Source organism: Panthera leo, chromosome B3, assembly GCF_018350215.1.
Source record: "Panthera leo isolate Ple1 chromosome B3, P.leo_Ple1_pat1.1, whole genome shotgun sequence".
In the NCBI taxonomy this organism is placed as follows: Eukaryota; Metazoa; Chordata; class Mammalia; order Carnivora; family Felidae; genus Panthera; species Panthera leo.
In genome coordinates, this window is record NC_056684.1 from 133,581,212 (window position 1) to 133,600,605 (window position 19,394).

Below are 19,394 nucleotides of genomic sequence, written 5' to 3' on the forward strand. Positions count from 1 at the left end.
AAACGTGAGAAAATCTAAACAAGTAGTGAATTTATAAAATGAAAATTACACAATAATGATTAATTTGGGGGAATATAATACAAGGTAGGGCTAAATACTAAGTAACAATAATACAGAAAATGAAATGGATAATTGAGGTTAAAACACTCCATGTTCTTGTAGTGGTCATGACAATTATAGACATAATTGTTAAGTCAGTATATAAGTTAATAGAACAGATATAACTTCTAGACCATTAGGGAGAAATGAAACAAAGAAATCCTAACAATCTAAATAGGAAAGGAGGAGGAGAAAGCAAAGAGAAACTGTGATAAAGAGAAACACATAGCAAGATAAGAGAAATAAGTAAAAATATATCAGTAATCATAATATACAGATTTAACTCACCAGTTAAAAGATAGAAACTCTCTGGATCAAAAACAAAATCCAGCTATATGTTATTTACAAAAGGCACACCTAAAACATAATGACAAAGAAATATTGAAAGTAAAGAGATGGAAAAAGATATATCAGACCAGCACTAGCCAACAGAAAGCTGGAGTATTTTATTAATAGCAAGAAAATAAACTTTAAGGCAAAAGGGATTATTAAAATTAGGTAGAGTCATTGAATAATAATAAAAGGAACATTTCACTAGGAAAATAATACTATCCCAAACCTGAATATACTCAACATTTGTTGAAAAGCCTTAAAAAGCAAAAATGGAGAGATGTTTAAGAAGAAATGGACAAATCCACAACCATAGCAGGCATTTTAACATATCTTTTTTATAACTAATAAACTAATCAAGCAGGAAAGTAATTAGTGAAGCTATAGAAGATTTACATGATGTTCCTGAGAATACCCCAAACTTTATATGTAATAGTTAGAGAATACACATTCTTTTCAGGCATATATGTCGTATTTATAGAAATTAACCATGTACTAGATCACGAAGCAAATCTCTAATTCTACAGAAATAAAATCATATATATTTTGTTCTCCATACAGAAAGCAATAAAATTAGAACTCATTTACAAAAAGACAACCCAAAATTCCTATATATTTGAAAACCTAAAAACCCATTTCTAAATAATTCATGGCCCAAAGGAAAAAAAAAAACCCACAATGAATATTAGACTATTTCAATAACAATAAATATCTTATATATCAGAACTGGTGAGATATATCTAAAAGTTGTTCTTAGAAATTATCTCATTAAAAATGAAAAGATTAAATATAGTGAGCTGGAGGTCTGACTCAAAAGTTTAGAAAAAGAATATGAACGCAACACTTGAAAAATAAAAGGAACAAAGGAACATCATCAAAGAAATAGAAAAAAATGAGAAGCTTGACAAAAGCTGTTTTTTGGAAGAGATTAAAACGGACAAATTTCTAGCAAACTGATCAAGAAAAAAGAGAAAAGTTATAGATCAATAAAAAGGAAACTTTACTACACTCACAACAGAGATTAAAATATAAGTGAATTCTATGAACAAATGATACCAAGGAATTTAAAAAGAAAAAAGATAACATTTTTCTATAAAAATACAACTTACCAGAGTTGACTGAAGAAGAAATTGAAAACCATATATAATTATACATATTTTTAAAAGATTAAATAAGTATTTGAAAAGCTACTCACACTCGGGGGGGGGGGGGGAGAAAAAAAATTACACTCTGATAGCTATACATGTGCAGTAAGAGGAAATATTAAGAGGAATAGGATTTCTATCTATATATCTGATTCTAAATTCATTTCATGATGTTGGTATATAATCTTGATACCAAAATCAGACAAATGTAATATTAGAAAATTATACGTCAACTGGAAAATAAAGTCCAAAATAAAATATTAGCAAACAAGATCCAGCAAAGTGTAAAAAAAAATATAATAAAATATAGAAAGTAAAGTTTTTTCCAAGAATTGAAAGATGGCTTAACACTCAACAACATAAAGTTATTAATATAACTCACAACACTAGGTGACTAAAGAGAAAAACTATAAGAATTTCTTTATATCAATAAACAATTAGAAACTGAGAATTCATCTACTAAAACCCTAGAGTAAACACCATACTAAATTGTAAAACCCAAGACACATAGCCTTAAAGTAAACAAGCAAGAATACACATGAATAAAAGGGCAATAAAACCAAACCAAACCATCCATTCACAAACACACAGAATAAAAATGAGAATCACAAAGATATAAAACCATCATTACTGACAAACAGTGGTTCTGATTTTCTCTTAATATAGTCATATACTTAAAAAATCCAAGTGAATCTGTAAGTTACTGGAATATGAATTCAGCAACATTGCTTTGTACAAGATCCAACATTCCTGTAGTGCCAAAAAACCCCATATTCTTATTTTTGTAAATTGGAATAAAACTTATAAAGTTAATAGAAATGAATCTAATAATATAAGTACAAGCATTACACAGGAAGTTATAAAGTATTATTAAAAGGAATAAAATATAATAACTGGGAAAGTAGGACTATTTATTTATGCTAATTAATCAGAAGATTCACTATCCAAAGATCACAGTTCTTTCCGAATTAATTTATCAGTTTAATTCTATAATTCACATGGAGGAACAAAAGACCAAGAATAGAGAATACAGAGAAGAGAGTGAAGGAAGGTCAGATGAAAGGAGGAGAGAATGGCAGGGTAAGAGTGAAGAAGAGAAAGATCTCACCTTTCCAGATTTAAGACTTACTATAAAATCATGGCCTTTAAGATTTTTTATTTTGACTCAGAGAGAAGCAACCAGAAGAATGAAACTGAGTAAAGAGAAACAGAACAGAAATAGACTCACAGGCATGTATAGGAACTTGGCATATGACAGAAGGTACCTTTCAAATCAGCAGGGAAAAGACTAACTGACCATTCACTGATCGTGAACTATCAACTGGATTATCTATAAAAAGAGGTAACATAATATCCCCACTTTGTTTTATATTCAGAAATTAATTCCTATTAAATTAACATTTTAATGTGCTCATTTTTATTTTTTTTTTTTTTTAAATTTTTTTTTCCAACATTTTTTATTTATTTTTGGGACAGAGAGAGACAGAGCATGAACGGGGGAGGGGCAGAGAGAGAGGGAGACACAGAATCGGAAACAGGCTCTGAGCCATCAGCCCAGAGCCTGACGCGGGGCTCGAACTCACGGACCGCGAGATCGTGACCTGGCTGAAGTCGGACGCTTAACCGACTGCGCCACCCAGGCGCCCCAATGTGCTCATTTTTAAAAGAAAATAAAAGCAAATATCTTAGTGCACTGAGATAAAAAGAGATTATGTTTTTAAAAATTCAAAGAAATCAACAACCCAATTCACACCTCAAGGAACTAGAAAAAGAAAAACTAAAAGCAGCGGGAAAATAAATAAGTACAGCACAAAGAAATGAAACAAGAATAGAAAAACAATAGAAAAAAACTAACAAAACTAAGAGATGGTTTTTTGAAAATATCAACAAGACTGACAAACTCTTAGCTACATTAAAAAAATATTCAAATAAGTAAAATCAGAAATGAAAGAGAAGACATAAGAAAATGAAAGAGAAGACATAAGAAGCTACTATTGGGGTGCCTGGGTGTCTCAGTCAGTTAAGTGTCTGACTCTTGATTTTGGTTCATGGTTGTGGGATTGAGCCCCAAATTGGGCTCTGTGATGGGCATGGAGCCTGCCTGGGGTTCTCTCTCTCTCACCCCCTCTGCCCCTCTCCTCTGCTCATGCTCTTTCCTTCTTTCTCTCTAAAATAAAGGAGGTAAAAATTTTTAAAAAAGAAATAACTATGAACAATTATACACCAACAAATTGGATAATCTAGAATGGATAAATTCCTGGAAATATAATTTATCAAGACTGAATCATAGAGAAATAGAAAGTTCTGAACAGAACCATGATCAGTAAGGAGATTAAATCAGCAATCAAACACCCTTCCCCCACCCACCTCCCTCCCCAAATAAGCTCAGGCTTAAAGGAAAATTCTAAAAAACATTTAAAGAATGTCCTCACTTTTTCAAAAAACCGAAGAACATACTTTTAAACTCATCAGATGAGGCCAGCATTACTCTGATACCAAAGCCAGCAAAAGATACTGCAAGAAAAGAAAACTACAGCCTTCTATTTCTGGTGAAAACTGATACAAAAATCCTAACAAAATATTAGCAAACCAAATTCAACAGCACCCTAAAAGGTTTATGTAACATGATCAAGTGAGGTTTATTCCTGGAATACAAGGATGGTTTAAGATTTGAAAGTTAATCAATATAATACACCACATTAACAGAATGAAGAACAGAAGAACAGAATGAAGAAAAATTCAAGTGATGCGGAAACAGCATTTGAGGGGCACCTGGGTGGCTCAGTCATTAGAGCATCCAACTCTTGATTTTGGCTCAGGTCATGATCTCATGGTTTCGTGAGTTTGAGCCCTGCATCAAGGCTTCAGTGCAGAGTCTGCTTAAGATTCTCTCCCTCTCTCTGCTCTCCCCTCCCCCCGCCATTCGCACTCTCTGTCTCTCTCAGGATACATAGATAAACTTAAAAAGAACACTCAGCAACAAAGTAGGAATATAAAGAAACTACCTCCATAGTAAAGACCGTATATGAAAAGCCCACAGCAAACATCCATACTCAATGGTGAAAAATGGAAATTTCCTCTAAGATCAGTAACAAAGTAAGGATGTTCCCTCTTACCACTTCTATTTCATACAGCACTGGAAGTCCAATCCAGAGCAATTAGGCAAGAAAAAGAAATAAAAGACATCCAAATTGGAAAGGAGAAAGTAAAATTATCTCTGCTTGTAGATGATATAATCTTATATGTAGAAAATACTAAAGATTACACACACACACACACTATTAGAATAAGTATATATAGCAAAGTTACAGGACAGAAGATCAACATACTAAAATCAGTTAATTTCTTTACACTAACAATGAACAATCTAAAAAAAAATCCCATTTAAAATAGCATCAAAAATAACAAAAATGCTTAGAAATTAATACAACCAATAAGTCAAAAGACCTGACAATTAACATTATAAAATACTGTGAAAGGAATTAAAGAAGATAGAAATAAAAAGAAAGACATCCCCTGCTTGTGGATTGGAAGACATAATATTGTGAAGATGTCCATACTACCCAGAATAATCTAAAGATTCAATGTAACTCCTATCAAAATCCCAATGGCATTTTTTTTTTGCAAAAATTAAGAAAAATCTTAAAATTCATATGGAATCTCAAGGAACCCTGAATAGCCTAAATAATCTTGAGAAAGAAAGAAAAGTTGGCAGTCTCACACTTCCTGATTTCAAAACATATTTCAAAGTTACAGTAAATAATACATCTTTGTAGTGGAATTAAGACAAATATATAGAGCAATGGAACAAAACACAGAGCCCAGAAATAAACCTTATAGTGCATATGGTCAAGACCACACGTGAACAAAGGATGGTCTCTTCAACAAATGATGCTGGGAAAACTGGAAAGCCACATGCATTCGGCCCTTATTTTGCACCAAATACGAAAGTTAACTCAAAAAAGACTAAAGACCTAAATGTAAAATCTAAAACTATAAAACTCCTAGAAGAAAAAACAAGTTTCATGACACTGGATTTGGCAACGATTTCTTGGATATGATACCAAAAGGACAAGCACAAAAGCTGACAAATGGGACAATATCAAAATTAAAAGCTTCCTTGCATCAAAGGAAACAAAGTGAAAAGACAACCTATAGAACGGGAGAGAAAATTTTCAAATCACATATCTGGTAAGTGGTTAATATCCAGAATATATAAAGAACTACAACTAAACAACAACAAAAAGTAAATAATCTGATTTTAAAAATGCAAAGAGGGGTGCCTGGATGGCTCAGCCAGTTAACTGTCTAACTCTTGATTTTGGCTCAGGTCATGATCTCGGGGTTCATGAGTTCAAGCCTCACATCAGGCTCTGTCTGCACTGACAGTGTGGAGCCTGCTTGAGATTCTCTCTCTCTCCTCTCTCTCTGCTCCTCCTCACTCCCCCCTCCTCTCAAAATAAATAAATAAAGAAAATAGGCAAAGAATTTCAGCATTCTTCCAAAGATGATATACAAATGGTCGAAAAGCATACGAAAAGATGCTCAACATCACTCATTGCATCATTAATGCAAATAAAAACTACAATGAACTATCACTTCATGCTCATTAGGAGGGCTGCTATCAGAAAAGCAGAAATAATAAATACAGATGAGAATGTGGAGAAACTGGAACCCTTGCACACAGGTGGCAGGAATGTAAAATGGTACAGCCGCTATGGGACACATTATGGACATTCCTCAAAAAATTAAAAATAAAATTATCATGAGGGAAAATAAATAAAATGTTATAATGATATGATCCACCAGTCCTACTTCTGGATATATATCTAAAATAACTGGAAGCATAATCTCAAAGAGATATTTGTATACCTATGTTCACTGCAGCATTGTTTACAATAGCCAATAAGTGCAAGCAACCCAAATGTCCCTTAGTAGATGAATGCATAAACAAAGTATGATATATACATATATTATAATATTATTTAGCCTTAAAAAAGAAGGAAATCCCAGGATGCCTGGGTGGCTCAGGCAGTTAAAGCATCTGACTTCGGCTCAGGTCATGATCTCGCCATTCCCAAGTTTGAGCCCCGTGTCAGGCTCTGTGCTGACAGCTCAGAGCCTGGAGCTTGCTTCGGATTCTGTGTCTCCCTCTCTCTCTCTCTCTCTCTCTCTCTCTCCCCCGCTCACACTCTGTCTCTCTCTCTCTCTCTCTCAAAAATAAAATAAACATTAAAAAAAAAAAAAAAAAAGGAAATCCTGTCACTTGCTACAACGTGAATGAACCTTGAGGACATTATGTTAACTGAAGTAAACCAGTCACAAAAAAGATAAACGCTGTAAGATTCTACTTATACTAGGTATCTAAAGTAGTCAAACTCATAGATACAGTGTAGAATATTGGTTTTCAGGGGCTAGGAAGGGGAAAAAATGGGGAGTTATTGTTCAACGGGTGTAGTGTTTAGTTTTGCAAGATAAAAAAAAATTCTACAGACCTGTTACACAACAATGTGAATATAGTTAGTACTACTGATCTACACTTAAAATTAGTTAAGATGATGGGGCGCCTGGGTGGCTCAGTCAGTTAAGCATCTGACTCTTGATCTTGGCTCAGGTCATGATCTCTCGGTTCACGGGATCGAGCCCTGTATCAGGCTCTGTATTGACAGCACGGAGCCAGCTTGGGATTCCCTCTCTCTCTCCACCTCACTCTGCCCCTCCCCAACTCATGCTCACTCTCTCTCTCTCTCAAAATAAATACACATTTTAAAAATAGTGAAGATTATAATTTTTATGTGTATTTTCTAAAATTAAAAATTTTACATAATCAAATATAAATATTAAATGATTACAGTAAATTTGATTTTATTAAAATGTCAAATCTGATGATGGCAAAAATATCATTCAAAACAAGTGAAAGACTTGGAAAAGAAACAATACGTAAATTACAAATGACAGGTATCTAGAATATTTAAAGAACTGCAGCAAACCAATAATATCAGAAAAAAAACTTCAATACTGTGATAAACACAGAAAGCTAAATGAATCTCAGTAGGATAATGGGTAAGTAAACTGGATAATTCACATCAAAGAATATTATATAGAGGGTAAACTGAATGAAATAGATTCATACTGATCAACTTGGATACATTTCAAAAATAAGTCAAATAAAACAATTTGCATATGGTATGTCATTTATGTCCATTTTAGGAACATGAGCTAAAGTGTATATAGTTTCTGGATATACACATCTGAAGTAGGGGCACTAAAACAGGATTAAATTCAATCCACCATCTGCCTTTTGCCTGCACTTGTTAAGCAAAATGTGGTTGGAGTAAAACATAGAATCAGGTTGACCAATTTCACTTTAAATTCACGACTGTGAACCTCGAGCAGGCCTTTAATGCTGCCCAGCAAACGCACTCATTTCCTAATCCATTCATTCTCCCACGGACATGACTGCTTATTTTGTATCTTCTCCTCTCTCCTCAAACTCCAGTGTCTCCTTCTTTTCCCTCCTCACTTTCAGTGAGAACACAGAAGCAATCAGAAAAGACCCTCTATGAGCTCTCACTACCACGTCTTGACAGCCACCTGCTTCTGTGCCCAGGAACTCACCCTTCTCTGTTCCTAAGGATGAACTGATGAAGCCACTAGCTAAGAACTACATCCCCATTTGTGCACTGAGTTTATCCCTCCCAAGGTCCAGCATCTCCCCCCCATCTCTTATTATTATATCGACCCCCACTTCCTTTACAGGAATGTGTCAACCAGCATATGACGTCTGTCATTTCTCCCGCCTTATAATAAAGAGACCTCTTTTGACCCCGCTTCATCCTCTGCTGCTCTCTCCACACGATTTCACTATTCCTTTTTACAGAAAACCCCAAGGTTGCCTTTATTGGTAGAGGACAATATGTCTATTCCCATTCTCTCTCTCTTGAGGTTTAAACTGAGCCAATGATCAATCTCCTGTCCTCCCCTTACTTGAGTAAACAACAGTATTTGACATAGTTGATTTTGTTCGTCCTTGAAACATTTCTTCATGTGGTTTCTAAGATAACACACTTGCCTGTTTTCTTCCCAACTTTCCAGTTTCCTTTGCTGGTGCCTCTTCCTCTCTTTACTCTCCATGTTGGAGTAGCCAGGGCTCAGAGTTTAGTCCCTTTTTCTTTTCTATCTGTACTTACCCTGCTGATATTCTCCTCAATTTTCATGATTTTAAATATACTGGCAAATTCCAAATCTGTATCTCTAGATGGGACTTCTCCCCCACACTCCAGACTCCTATGTCCTATTGCCTCCTGGACATCTCTGTAAGTCTAATAGTCATCTCAAAACTCAAGCTGCTCAAATGAACTCCTCCACTTACCCCAAATCTTCTTTCCATCTTAAGTCCACTAGTTGATGGCGACCTCATCCTTCCAGACTCTCTAACGAAAAAACTTAGGGCTCCCCTGATTCCTCTTGCTCTCTCACACCCCACACCCAACCCATCAAGAACTTTCATCATCTCTAATGTCAAAATATATCTAAACTCTGACCACTTATTACAACCTACTCTGCTAGCCCATGGTCTAAACTAGCCATTACCATCTCTTGCTGGGATTAATGCAAAAGCTTACTAACTGGTCTCCATGTCTCTAGACTTGTCCCACTATTAGAATAGCATGCTTGGCAAATCGAATTACTCTTCTAAAATAAGTCAGATCCTCTCCCTCCCCTACTCGAATCTCTCCAATGGCCCCCACTTCACTAAAAGAAGCCGTAGTCCTTACAACAGTCTTCGATACCCTACATGACCTGTACAATCCTCCCTCTGTATGACTGCCTGCACACCCCGACTTTCTGCTACTCTAACCGTCAGTCATTTTATACACTTACACTGCACTCCTCTGTTCCACAAACAGCCCAGACATATTCCCACCTGGGATCTTTCACGCTGGCTGATCCCTCTACCTAGAAATGTCTTTCCTAAGATACGGACATGGCTCACACTCTCACTCTCTTTGTGTCTCTACTTAACTGTCACTTTCTCAGCAAGGCCATTCCTGATTACCTGATTTAAAAGTGCAACCTTTCTCTCCCTGATACCCCCATCCCTCTTTCCTAGTGTACTTGTCTCCTTGTAACTTACCACTATCTACCATATTCCATACATGTTTTTACTCATTCTCCTGTTACTGGCTGCCCCCCTGTCTAGAGGAAAGATTTCTGTCCATTTTGTTCATTGCTAGATTTCAACACTAGATAGAACTCTGCCTGGATCACAGTAGACATTCGATTGATATTTGCTGAGTGGAAAAAAATACAAAATGTTTATAAGTGCATATGTAAATAGTGGGTGCACAGATTCTGTTGTATCACTTTTTTAAATTTTTATTAGTTAAATATTGCACAATGTAAAAAATTAAAAAAGATATTTAAAAGATATAAACATTTATTCATCCAATTTATTCAGGGTTGATTAGTATTCCAGAATATTTTTTGCTAAATTCCCCTTAAGGGCTTGAAAATCCCTGACACTCAACATGGTTTTAAATAATTTTCCCTTTATTATGGTCTATTTTCAGATTAATGCATCCTATGTTAATATAGAATAATGTGATTGCTAAATATAATTTTCAAGTAAATAAAAATTATATATATTTACCCTGATTTGAACAATGGAACACATGAAAGAAGTTTCTGTGAAAAGAATCTCCACTCAAAAGTTGTCCCTGCTTGTTCTGTGATGCCATTTACATTAAACCTGCCCACTGAACTTACACATTGAACCTGCCTTATTTTCATTTTTTAAATTTAAAAAAAAAAAATGTTTTTTAGAGAGAGAGCGAGTGAGCTGGGGAGAGAGAAAAAATCTTAAGCAGGCTCCACGCTCAGCCCAGAGCTAGACACGGAGCTCTATTCCACAATCCTGGGATCATGACCTGAGCCAAAATTAACAGTTGGACCCTTAACCGACTGAGCCACCCAAGTGCCCCAAACCTGCCGTAAAATAAATAGTATAACGATAAGTCTTAACAGAGCCAATGATTTTAAAAAATTTTTTAATATTTATTTTTGAGAGAGAGACAGAGCGTGAACAGGAGGAGGGATGGCGCAGAGAGAGAGGGAGGCACAGAATCGGAAGCAACAGAGCCAATAATTTCTATTGTACGAAAAGTTATAAAGGAATCTGTGCGGTAGACATCTGAGGGCAAAGCCCTATCCGTCTCCCTTCCCCTGACAGATACCTGACAGAAAAACATTGCAAAAACAATGGCTGAAACTAACGTGCTAGCATCTGTAAATTGCATAATACTGTTTGAGTAGAAGAAAAACTGGGGCAACAGAAAAATGCTCTGACTGGTTTCTAGGCCTCCTGTTTTCCCAACACTTCCATCTCAGTGTTGACCCTAAAATAACTAAAATTATCCTAAAGTCACTCATCTTGGCAAGTGACTGACAAGACTTGCTTACAGAGACTTACTTAATACGTTCTTCAGGAGCACATGCCAATGCAAAGAATCGTGAACATATGTCACTACAAATTAGGCAGGAGGGGGACAGAAGTAACTAGAAAGCTGCCTTAGAGAGGAGGGTTATCTGATTCCTAATGCAAACATGCTCTTTATGGGTCCTGAACCTCCCCAGGCATCTTGTGATATATATGTCACAATAGCAGAATGCTGCAAATGACATTATTAACCAGGCGTTCATTAAAGATGTACTTTAAAACTTTCTTACAAATCAGAAAAGGGAGAATAATTAAGATTCTCATCTGTCTATTTTAATTTTGCTCACAGTAATCTAAACTTTGAACAGTATGTCCTACAAGTAGAAACTGATATTTATTTACTGCTTCACACATTAGAACATACTTTCATAAGCACCAACTCATTTTGTCCATATTATGATCCTATCAATTAGATATGACAGCTATTATTTTACAGATGAAGAAACTAAGACTGAGAGGGGTTAACGACTAAGTGGCTTGCCCAGAGTCACACAGCCACAAAGTGGAGAATTGAAAAAGATCCTCTTACTTTAATACATGTTCCATCCAGTATATAAGCCTTTATATGTTCAAAAAATTAATTAATGAGTAACATCATTTTATAAGCGAAGGTACATTTTTCTATTTTCTGTAAAGAGAAAATAGTGATTAATCCATAGGCCTGTCCCTTTAAAGTATATTATAGTTTGGCAGTATGTTATAGTTTAGCTACTTCTATTTTAAATGTTGGGGTCATTATTTTTCTGCTACTTTTATTTAACTACCTGTAGGTTCATGTTAATAACCTGTTGTGATATTTGTAAATGTTCAATGTGAAATTATGAAAACATAGAATGCATGCACTATTTAAGTATAGGGTAACTAGGGGCGCTTAGGTGGCTCAGTCTGTTAAGTGTCTAACTTTGGCTGAGGTCATGATCTCATGGTTTGTGGGTTTGAGCCCCATGTCGGGCTCTGTGCTAAAAGATCAGAGCCTGGAGAATGCTTCAGATTCTGTGTCCCTACTCTCTCTCTACCCCTCCCCCACTTGTGCTCTGTCTCTCTCTCTCTCTCTCTCAAAAATAAATAAACATCAAAAAAATTTTAAGTATAGGGTAACTAATAATACATTAATGTATCATTTTGACATTGTTTACGAAGAGGTAAAAACAAACCCCTTTTAAAAATAATGTTTAGGGGCGCCTGGGTGGCGCAGTCGGTTAAGCGTCCGACTTCAGCCAGGTCACGATCTCGTGGTCCGTGAGTTCGAGCCCCGCGTCGGGCTCCGGGCTGATGGCTCGGAGCCTGGAGCCTGTTTCCGATTCTGTGTCTCCCTCTCTCTGCCCCTCCTCCGTTCATGCTCTGTCTGTCTCTCTCTGTCCCAAAAATAAATAAAAAACGTTGAAAAAAAAAAATTAAAAAAAAAAAATGTTTAAAAAAAATTTTTAATGTTTATTTTTGAGAGAGAAAGACAGACAGACAGACAGAGTGCTAGTAGGGGAGGAGCAAAGAGAGACAGAGACACAGAATCTGAAGCAGGTTCCAGGCTTTGAGCTATCAGCACAGAACCCAATGTGGTGCTTGAACCCACAAGTGGTGAGATCATGACCTGGGCTGAAGTCGGGCACTCAACCGACTGAGCCACCTAGGCGCTCCCCTAAACAAATGTTTTTGAAATCTTCAATGTTAGAATCATATATCCGATACCTAGCAAATGTCTGACTTACATTAGGAACTCAACAAATGTTTACCGAATTGTACTCTCAAGAAATCCTCTGAAGGACATAGGCTAGCATACAGGTATTTAGAAATGTCTTCTTTTATTCTTAGAGTCTCAAGGGATTTATCAAATTCTATGATTGAGAAAAGAACATATCAAAAGTATCAAACTTGTAAAGTATTCATTATCATATAAAAGACTTTAAAGATTTCTAAAATAAATCAATTTTATCCTGTTTACAATCTAGTTTAGCAAACTGTAATCTAGAAATAATTAATCATATGAATATTTGACAAATACCTCTCAATAGAGGCTCATCAGGGCAAAGAATTTGTTATGTTCCCCACTATATTTCCAGGGTCTAGTACAATACCTGACATACTGTACTCAATATTTGCTCAATTGTTAAATTAACGAATACACAGAGACATGAATATTACGCCATGAACAGAAGCTTTAAAGATTATTTTAAAAGTACACATTTTTTACACTAAGTAAACTCCTAAAAATTAAAAAAGAAGTACATTTCCCAGACCAAATGAGGGCAGAATTTATAACACAAAATTGCAACATGCTGAAGGAGAAGCAGATTTGGGTGGGGGGAAGATAAGCTCGGTTTTGGAAATGTTGAGCTTGAGGAGCTACAAAAGTGTCAAGTGGAAATACGGTAGAAGCATGTTAGGGTCTGGAGCCCAAAAGAGAGGTCAGAGTTGCCATACATATTTAAGAACCACCAGCCTGAAGGGAGAGAGTAAGGCATAGAGAGAGAAGAGTACTTAGTATTTAACTGTGAGGAACACTTGGGTAGAACAGGAAAAGCCTGCAGAAGATAGTGAGAGAGATAAGGAAAGCCAGGGGACCGTGGTGTCACAGGAGCCAAAGTAAGAGGCAATTTCTAGTTCAACATTACTAGGTAGTCAAGTTAAGAAGAGGACTAAAAAGTATCTAAAACTGAGGTCAATAGTGACCTTGACAAGAAGACTTACAGTCAGTTGGTAGGTGTGCAAGCCAAACCAGAGTAGACTAAGGAGTGAGTGAGATGTGGGTAAGTAAAGAGTGTGTAGACAAATACTGACAGAGGAGAACAAGAACACAAGAGATGGCAGGGAATATGTAATTCTGAGATTCTTTTTATCTACTAGTCAGTCTGTCCGTCCGTCCGTCCGTCCATCCGTCCATCCATCCATCCATCCACTCTCCATCTTTAAAAGTTTAAGACAGGAGAGACTAAGCATGCTTAAATGGTAACAAAAGGGTCCAAGAGGAAGAGGTAAAAAAGGAGAGAGGTTAGTTAGAGCTAGAGCCATACAATCTTTCCCTAGGCACTGGAAACCTAGGAGGAGACTCCTTAAATTAGAGTTTAAACTAAAAACCAAGGAGGTAGAATAGGGATAAACAAAAAAGAAACTCACTCCAAGAAAGATACTTCAATATAAGTGATTCAGCGTGACATGTGAAACCAAAAAGGAATGCTAGCTAATCAAAACAGAAATTGTTTGGTGGAAATATTTTTAAGGTGGAAGGAGTCTTAGGCAGGGAAACTGGCTGGATAGGTGGTGGGTAGAATTAGGGAAGCAAAGGACCATGAGATCCCGTTGTAGGGGTCTCAGAGAAGGGTAGTTCCCATGCCAGCCATGAGAGCTAAACCTGAAGTCTAGTGTGATGGTATGTCCTCTACAGAAAGAGGAAGAATGAGCTGGTAGTCTGAGGGGAAGAGATGAAACTAGAAAGCTTAATTATACAGACACTATCACGTAACTATAATTAAACGCAGCTAGGTTGTATTCAGTGAAAAATAAGAAAATTTGTACAGTATTTCTCCACTTCAGATAGAATCCCAGTATTTCATTTTTGCACCTAAACAACTACGTGCTCAAAACTTATGGCAGCCAATGAGAGCCTCCCTTGTGGAGGAGCGGCTGACATGACTCGCAGGACACACAAATCTCTCTTGTGAGGAGGGACCTGGCTGGTTCGGTCACACAGTCTTTCTGATTAATTTGTATCTCTGTATTAAAACTCAACAACTCTGATCCATATTTGACTTTTGTTTATTTTGTTTTCGTTTCTGACATTTTGCCGTTGCCCAGGGCCAAAGTCTGCCAAACATTCAGCCACATGTACCTGTAAATACAGGGGTCACTAAGTGATTCTTTTCATTGGTGTCTTACCAGAACCTAGCCCAATGTCTCATGGAGAAGGCCCTCAACAAATACTTTGATAGAGGGAAGGAGCAAATGTGTGAATGGTCCCATGGAGAGAGATGATGGTCACCAAATCTCCCTGCGAAGGGGTCCTTTACAAACCAAGGGCCCTTTCGCTGTCTGTTGAAGCCCACAGACCACTTCTCAGAATAGTGTTTTTAAATGCACAGTATGACAGAGGAAACTAATCATACTGCAATACAGACAAAAGAAACGAATTACGGTGAAATATACTGAAATCAAAATAGAAAGAGAAGTTGTGACATCATCACAAACATGGTTCCGGGGCACACGCTGGGCCCGTCAAGTCCCAGACATCTCTGTAGAAAGATCTGGCCGGGCTACTTCACTAGCAACACCACCTACTGATAGCATCTGCAGGTTTTGTTTTCAGTTTCTCAGAGAGGAATTCTCCAAACTCCTGTCTGGGAAGACGTGTTCTCAGGACAAAGTGGCAGAAAGAGGCCGTGGGAGCTCCATGGTTCGCTGTGTCATTTTTCACCCCACCCAGTAGTTTCCTTGTTGTGGCCTCACCTTCAGCCCCTCGTCCCTGAATCCAGTCTTTCTACTTAACCCTTTCAGTCTTCCTGGAAGGTAAGGGAAGCATGGCTGCCTGGGTGAATAGGGGAGACAGAGACCTGGAGGCTACCTGTTTCTTATACAGACTTCCAAACAACCCTCCTATGTCCCATGGCACCTGTGTTCCTACTCTGAGGGAGTCCTGAACCTTTCTGGGGGCCAGAAGTGCAAATTAGTTTGCCTTGGGGCTTCTCACGTTGCTAGCTTAGGATTCAACTGTGATCAGGGATGCTTAAATTGGCTACAAGTAGTATTCCTGCTGACTGTCTTCCAAAATTTGGTTGCTATATTCTTTCATCTTTTCTGAGTACATACCTATTTTACTCCTTTACTTTTATTTATGGGGTTTAATGAGGAAGCAACAGTAAATGTATTTAATCTGTCACATTTTACTGACATTGCCACTAACAGTTTTACAAAGGAGAAAAAGTCTTAAAAATCAAACTTTGAAGTAAATTCCTCAAAAATTCATCTATTTTATAACAATGATTGTCCCATCAAAGATAATCAGTATAATTATAACCGTAACTTCATGAAGGCATCTTATTCACCACTGTATTATCCAGTACCTAGCATAGTAGAGGTGGGCAATACTTAATAAGCGAACTGAATGAATACAGATATGATAAAAAGTTGAGATCTTTAATTTTTATGATTTCAGCACTTATCAAATTCACTTAGGACTACATGGGCAATACTCCAAAAAGCAAATGTTCAGAAATAGATACGCCTAATTTGGAATTCAAGACCAATGTGTTTTACAACCACAAAGTTCTTCACTACAAAAATTCCACTGTGATTCTGTATTCTAACTAATAATTTCTTAGATAAAAATGAATTGGCATTCAAATTCATCTAGTTATCTTGCATAACCAGTAGCGTAAAAACACAATTTTTTTTTTACAGCTGCTACATGAGGAGTATTTAACTAGAACTAGATGTACAGTTTTAAATGTCATTAAATGCACCTGTAATAATAAAGAAATTCTACTGAAAGTGCAAGGTCCTCCATATTCAAAATCTGCACGTTAGCTATCAAATTTTAGTTTAGCTATCACAAATTACTTCAATAATTTTAGATTGTTGAAGAAGTAGGTCTAGTAGATCCTTGCCATTTTTGTCAAGTGAATTCGAAGGGCCATCACGACATGTCCTACTTTGTAAATATAATGTAAACTGTATGTCCTTTGTTTTGTAATGGTCCACCGGTTATCACCTAAGCCATAATTCTCCTAAAGGGCCCAAAGGATTATTCAAAATTTTCAGTCATATTTTATAGGGAAAGTTAAATGCATAGTTTTGATTTTAGACTGGGGAATTCTGATATATTCATTAAATGTTTACTGCAATTCTAGCAAGATGGTTCCATGTTCCATGGTAATTTAAGCTAAAACTCTTTACAGTCATTCAGGTCAAGATGTTCCTCTAGGCAAACTGCCCAAAAAATCCATAATCCGTATGGTACTATCCTGATAAATGCTTCTTCTACAGCTCATTTTTTATCATTGTGTACATTCCATTGTTACTAACTTCAAATTAAAATATAATACTCACTTCTTCAGCCACAAACTCCTTACTCAGACCAAAATCTGTCAGCACCACGTGGCCATTAGAATCAAGTAGAATGTTCTCAAGCTTAATGTCACGGTATATAATCCCCAACTGTAAAAACAAACAAATATGCATTTTAAAATAACAGTTTCCAAAAAATAAATTAGGAAAGTCTTTGTCTACCTTAAAAACAAACCAAAAAAAGGATTCTCCTGCTCAGGATGCACTAATGGCTCTTAGTGACTGGCCATGGCAAATGTGAATTCCTCTATCTCAGGGCTCATCTGCTGGGCTCGCTGGACCTCTCCTACCTCCTAACTCTTCTTTCTTTGTGTAACGAAGGTCCATCTTTGTTGGACCAGCTTCTGTGGGGTCTTTCTGTTGACTATTGCTTCCTCCTATCTTCTTAATTATCTAATCCTCACTGTACATGATCTTCTTCAGGTACTTTTAGCCAATTCGTGTCCATCACTTGCTAATGGATTCGGAGGCTTTCCTGACTAACCAGATTCCACACTGGTCATGTCTTTCTTTTTCTTCTTACAGCACCTACACATATATTGTACTTATCTAAAAATAACTGATATTTTCTAGGCGTTTCCTCCTTGTCTTGATATAACCATACTCTAACTCTGTTCTTCACATTTATCTAGTATCTTGCAAAGCATCAACTAGATAATTAATAAAGGCTTGTTGGATAATAGGCTTCTAAATAAGCAACATAAGTCAATTAGATAACATTTATATATCCCTCCATTTTGTTTTGCATGTGTTACAGTAAAACACTTCAGCTATTTCTTCAGCTAAATAAATCTACACAAGTCATATAAGTTCTTGATATATGTGCATTGCACATTTCATGTTATGTCGGCCTAAATTAAATGTTTTTAAACTTAGAAACCCTGCTTTCTACAACATTAAGTATATGAAAAAGCAGATTCGTACTAATTTCTTAAAATTGAAACAAAAAATTACAGAAGGAAACATGCTAGGCAATTTTCCTCCTGGAACTTCAGTGTTCTACACGAAAGAGAGGATAATATCTGCAGTCCGAGCAGACATTTGACTCAAAGCTTCATGAACATCTAACAGCCAGTGTGACTTTTTTTTCTTTGAAACAAACTCTTTGAAAACAATTTTAGAAATAAATTATTTACTATCTGCTTCACCTCATTACTTCCAAGGAAACTCTCATTTTTGTCTCTTCTCAGGAAACTCAATGTTAGCAGCTGTGTCAAGGTTAATATTCCTGGCTTCCTGTTGTATCTCTTTGTATTTATCTTTTTAGGGTAGTAAGATTAAGAGAAACTTAGCTGAGATCTGATTTGCTACATTACTTTCACTCTACATCAATTACACGTATATCCAGTATTCATCAGGTTTTCTACTTCTGATTACCCTGTTTTAATAATAACAGGTGTTCATGGATTTTTTTCTTTAATAAACAGAATTAACAGAATTAAAGATTTCACACAAATTAAAAACTGAATTTAGTAGCTTACCCATTGGAGCTTTGTATTTGTTTTGCTTGTTTCTACTCTGGTTATTTATGGTGATTTCCACCATCGTTTTTATATTATAAAAACTTACACCTGGGGCGCCTGGGTGGCGCAGTCGGTTAAGCGTCCGACTTCAGCCAGGTCACGATCTCACGGTCCGTGAGTTCGAGCCCCGCGTCAGGCTCTGGGCTGATGGCTCAGAGCCTGGAGCCTGTTTCCGATTCTGTGTCTCCCTCTCTCTCTGTCCCTCCCCCGTTCATGCTCTGTCTCTCTCTGTCCCAAAAATAAATAAACGTTGAAAAAAAAAAAAATTAAAAAAAAAAAAAAAAAACTTACACCTAACCATAAAACTCCAAGATCTTTTCAACCCATTCCTGGGCCCAATTTGGTTCATATATGAAGATGTCCTAACTGCTTTATATCCCACGGATACTCAACCAGCAAAAGCTGGCCACTCCAGGACAACTCCACCCAAAGGAATGTCTGTCAGCTCCCTTCCTGCTCCTCTGTCCCTTTGGTCCACGCACTGCAGCCCCACCCCCATGCCCACCAGGGCCTTTTCTCTTTCCCTCCTGTTCTTATACATTTTCATCCACTCTCCGTAAGACTCCTGCTCTGACCCCCCCACCCCCACCCCGCCCCATCCAGTCCTGGCTCTGTTCTGCTCTAGATGTCCCCTTTCCTTGATCCTCTCCTTCTGTGCTTGTGTCTTCTCACCATCTTTTCTCACAGCCTCTCCCGTCCATTGCCTCCATCTTGCAATTCCAGTCTCCTTGCCACTTTAAAATT

General features: G+C 36.9%; 1 protein-coding gene across 9 annotated transcripts in view; it reads right to left on the reverse strand.

The window, feature by feature from the left end:
* Positions 1-19,394, reverse strand: part of RPS6KA5 (ribosomal protein S6 kinase A5) — a 183,405-nt gene that overhangs the window by 62,775 nt on the left and 101,236 nt on the right. For 7 of the 9 annotated variants that reach the window (XM_042944088.1, XM_042944087.1, XM_042944093.1 and 4 more), the window contains one exon: positions 17,110-17,217. The exons of 1 other annotated variant lie outside the window; for it this stretch is intronic. In XM_042944088.1, the coding sequence (XP_042800022.1) occupies positions 17,110-17,217 (108 nt within the window). Of the gene's footprint in view, positions 1-387; positions 457-17,109; positions 17,218-19,394 lie in introns of those variants that run through there. One more of the 9 variants, XM_042944094.1, reaches the window with a different exon arrangement.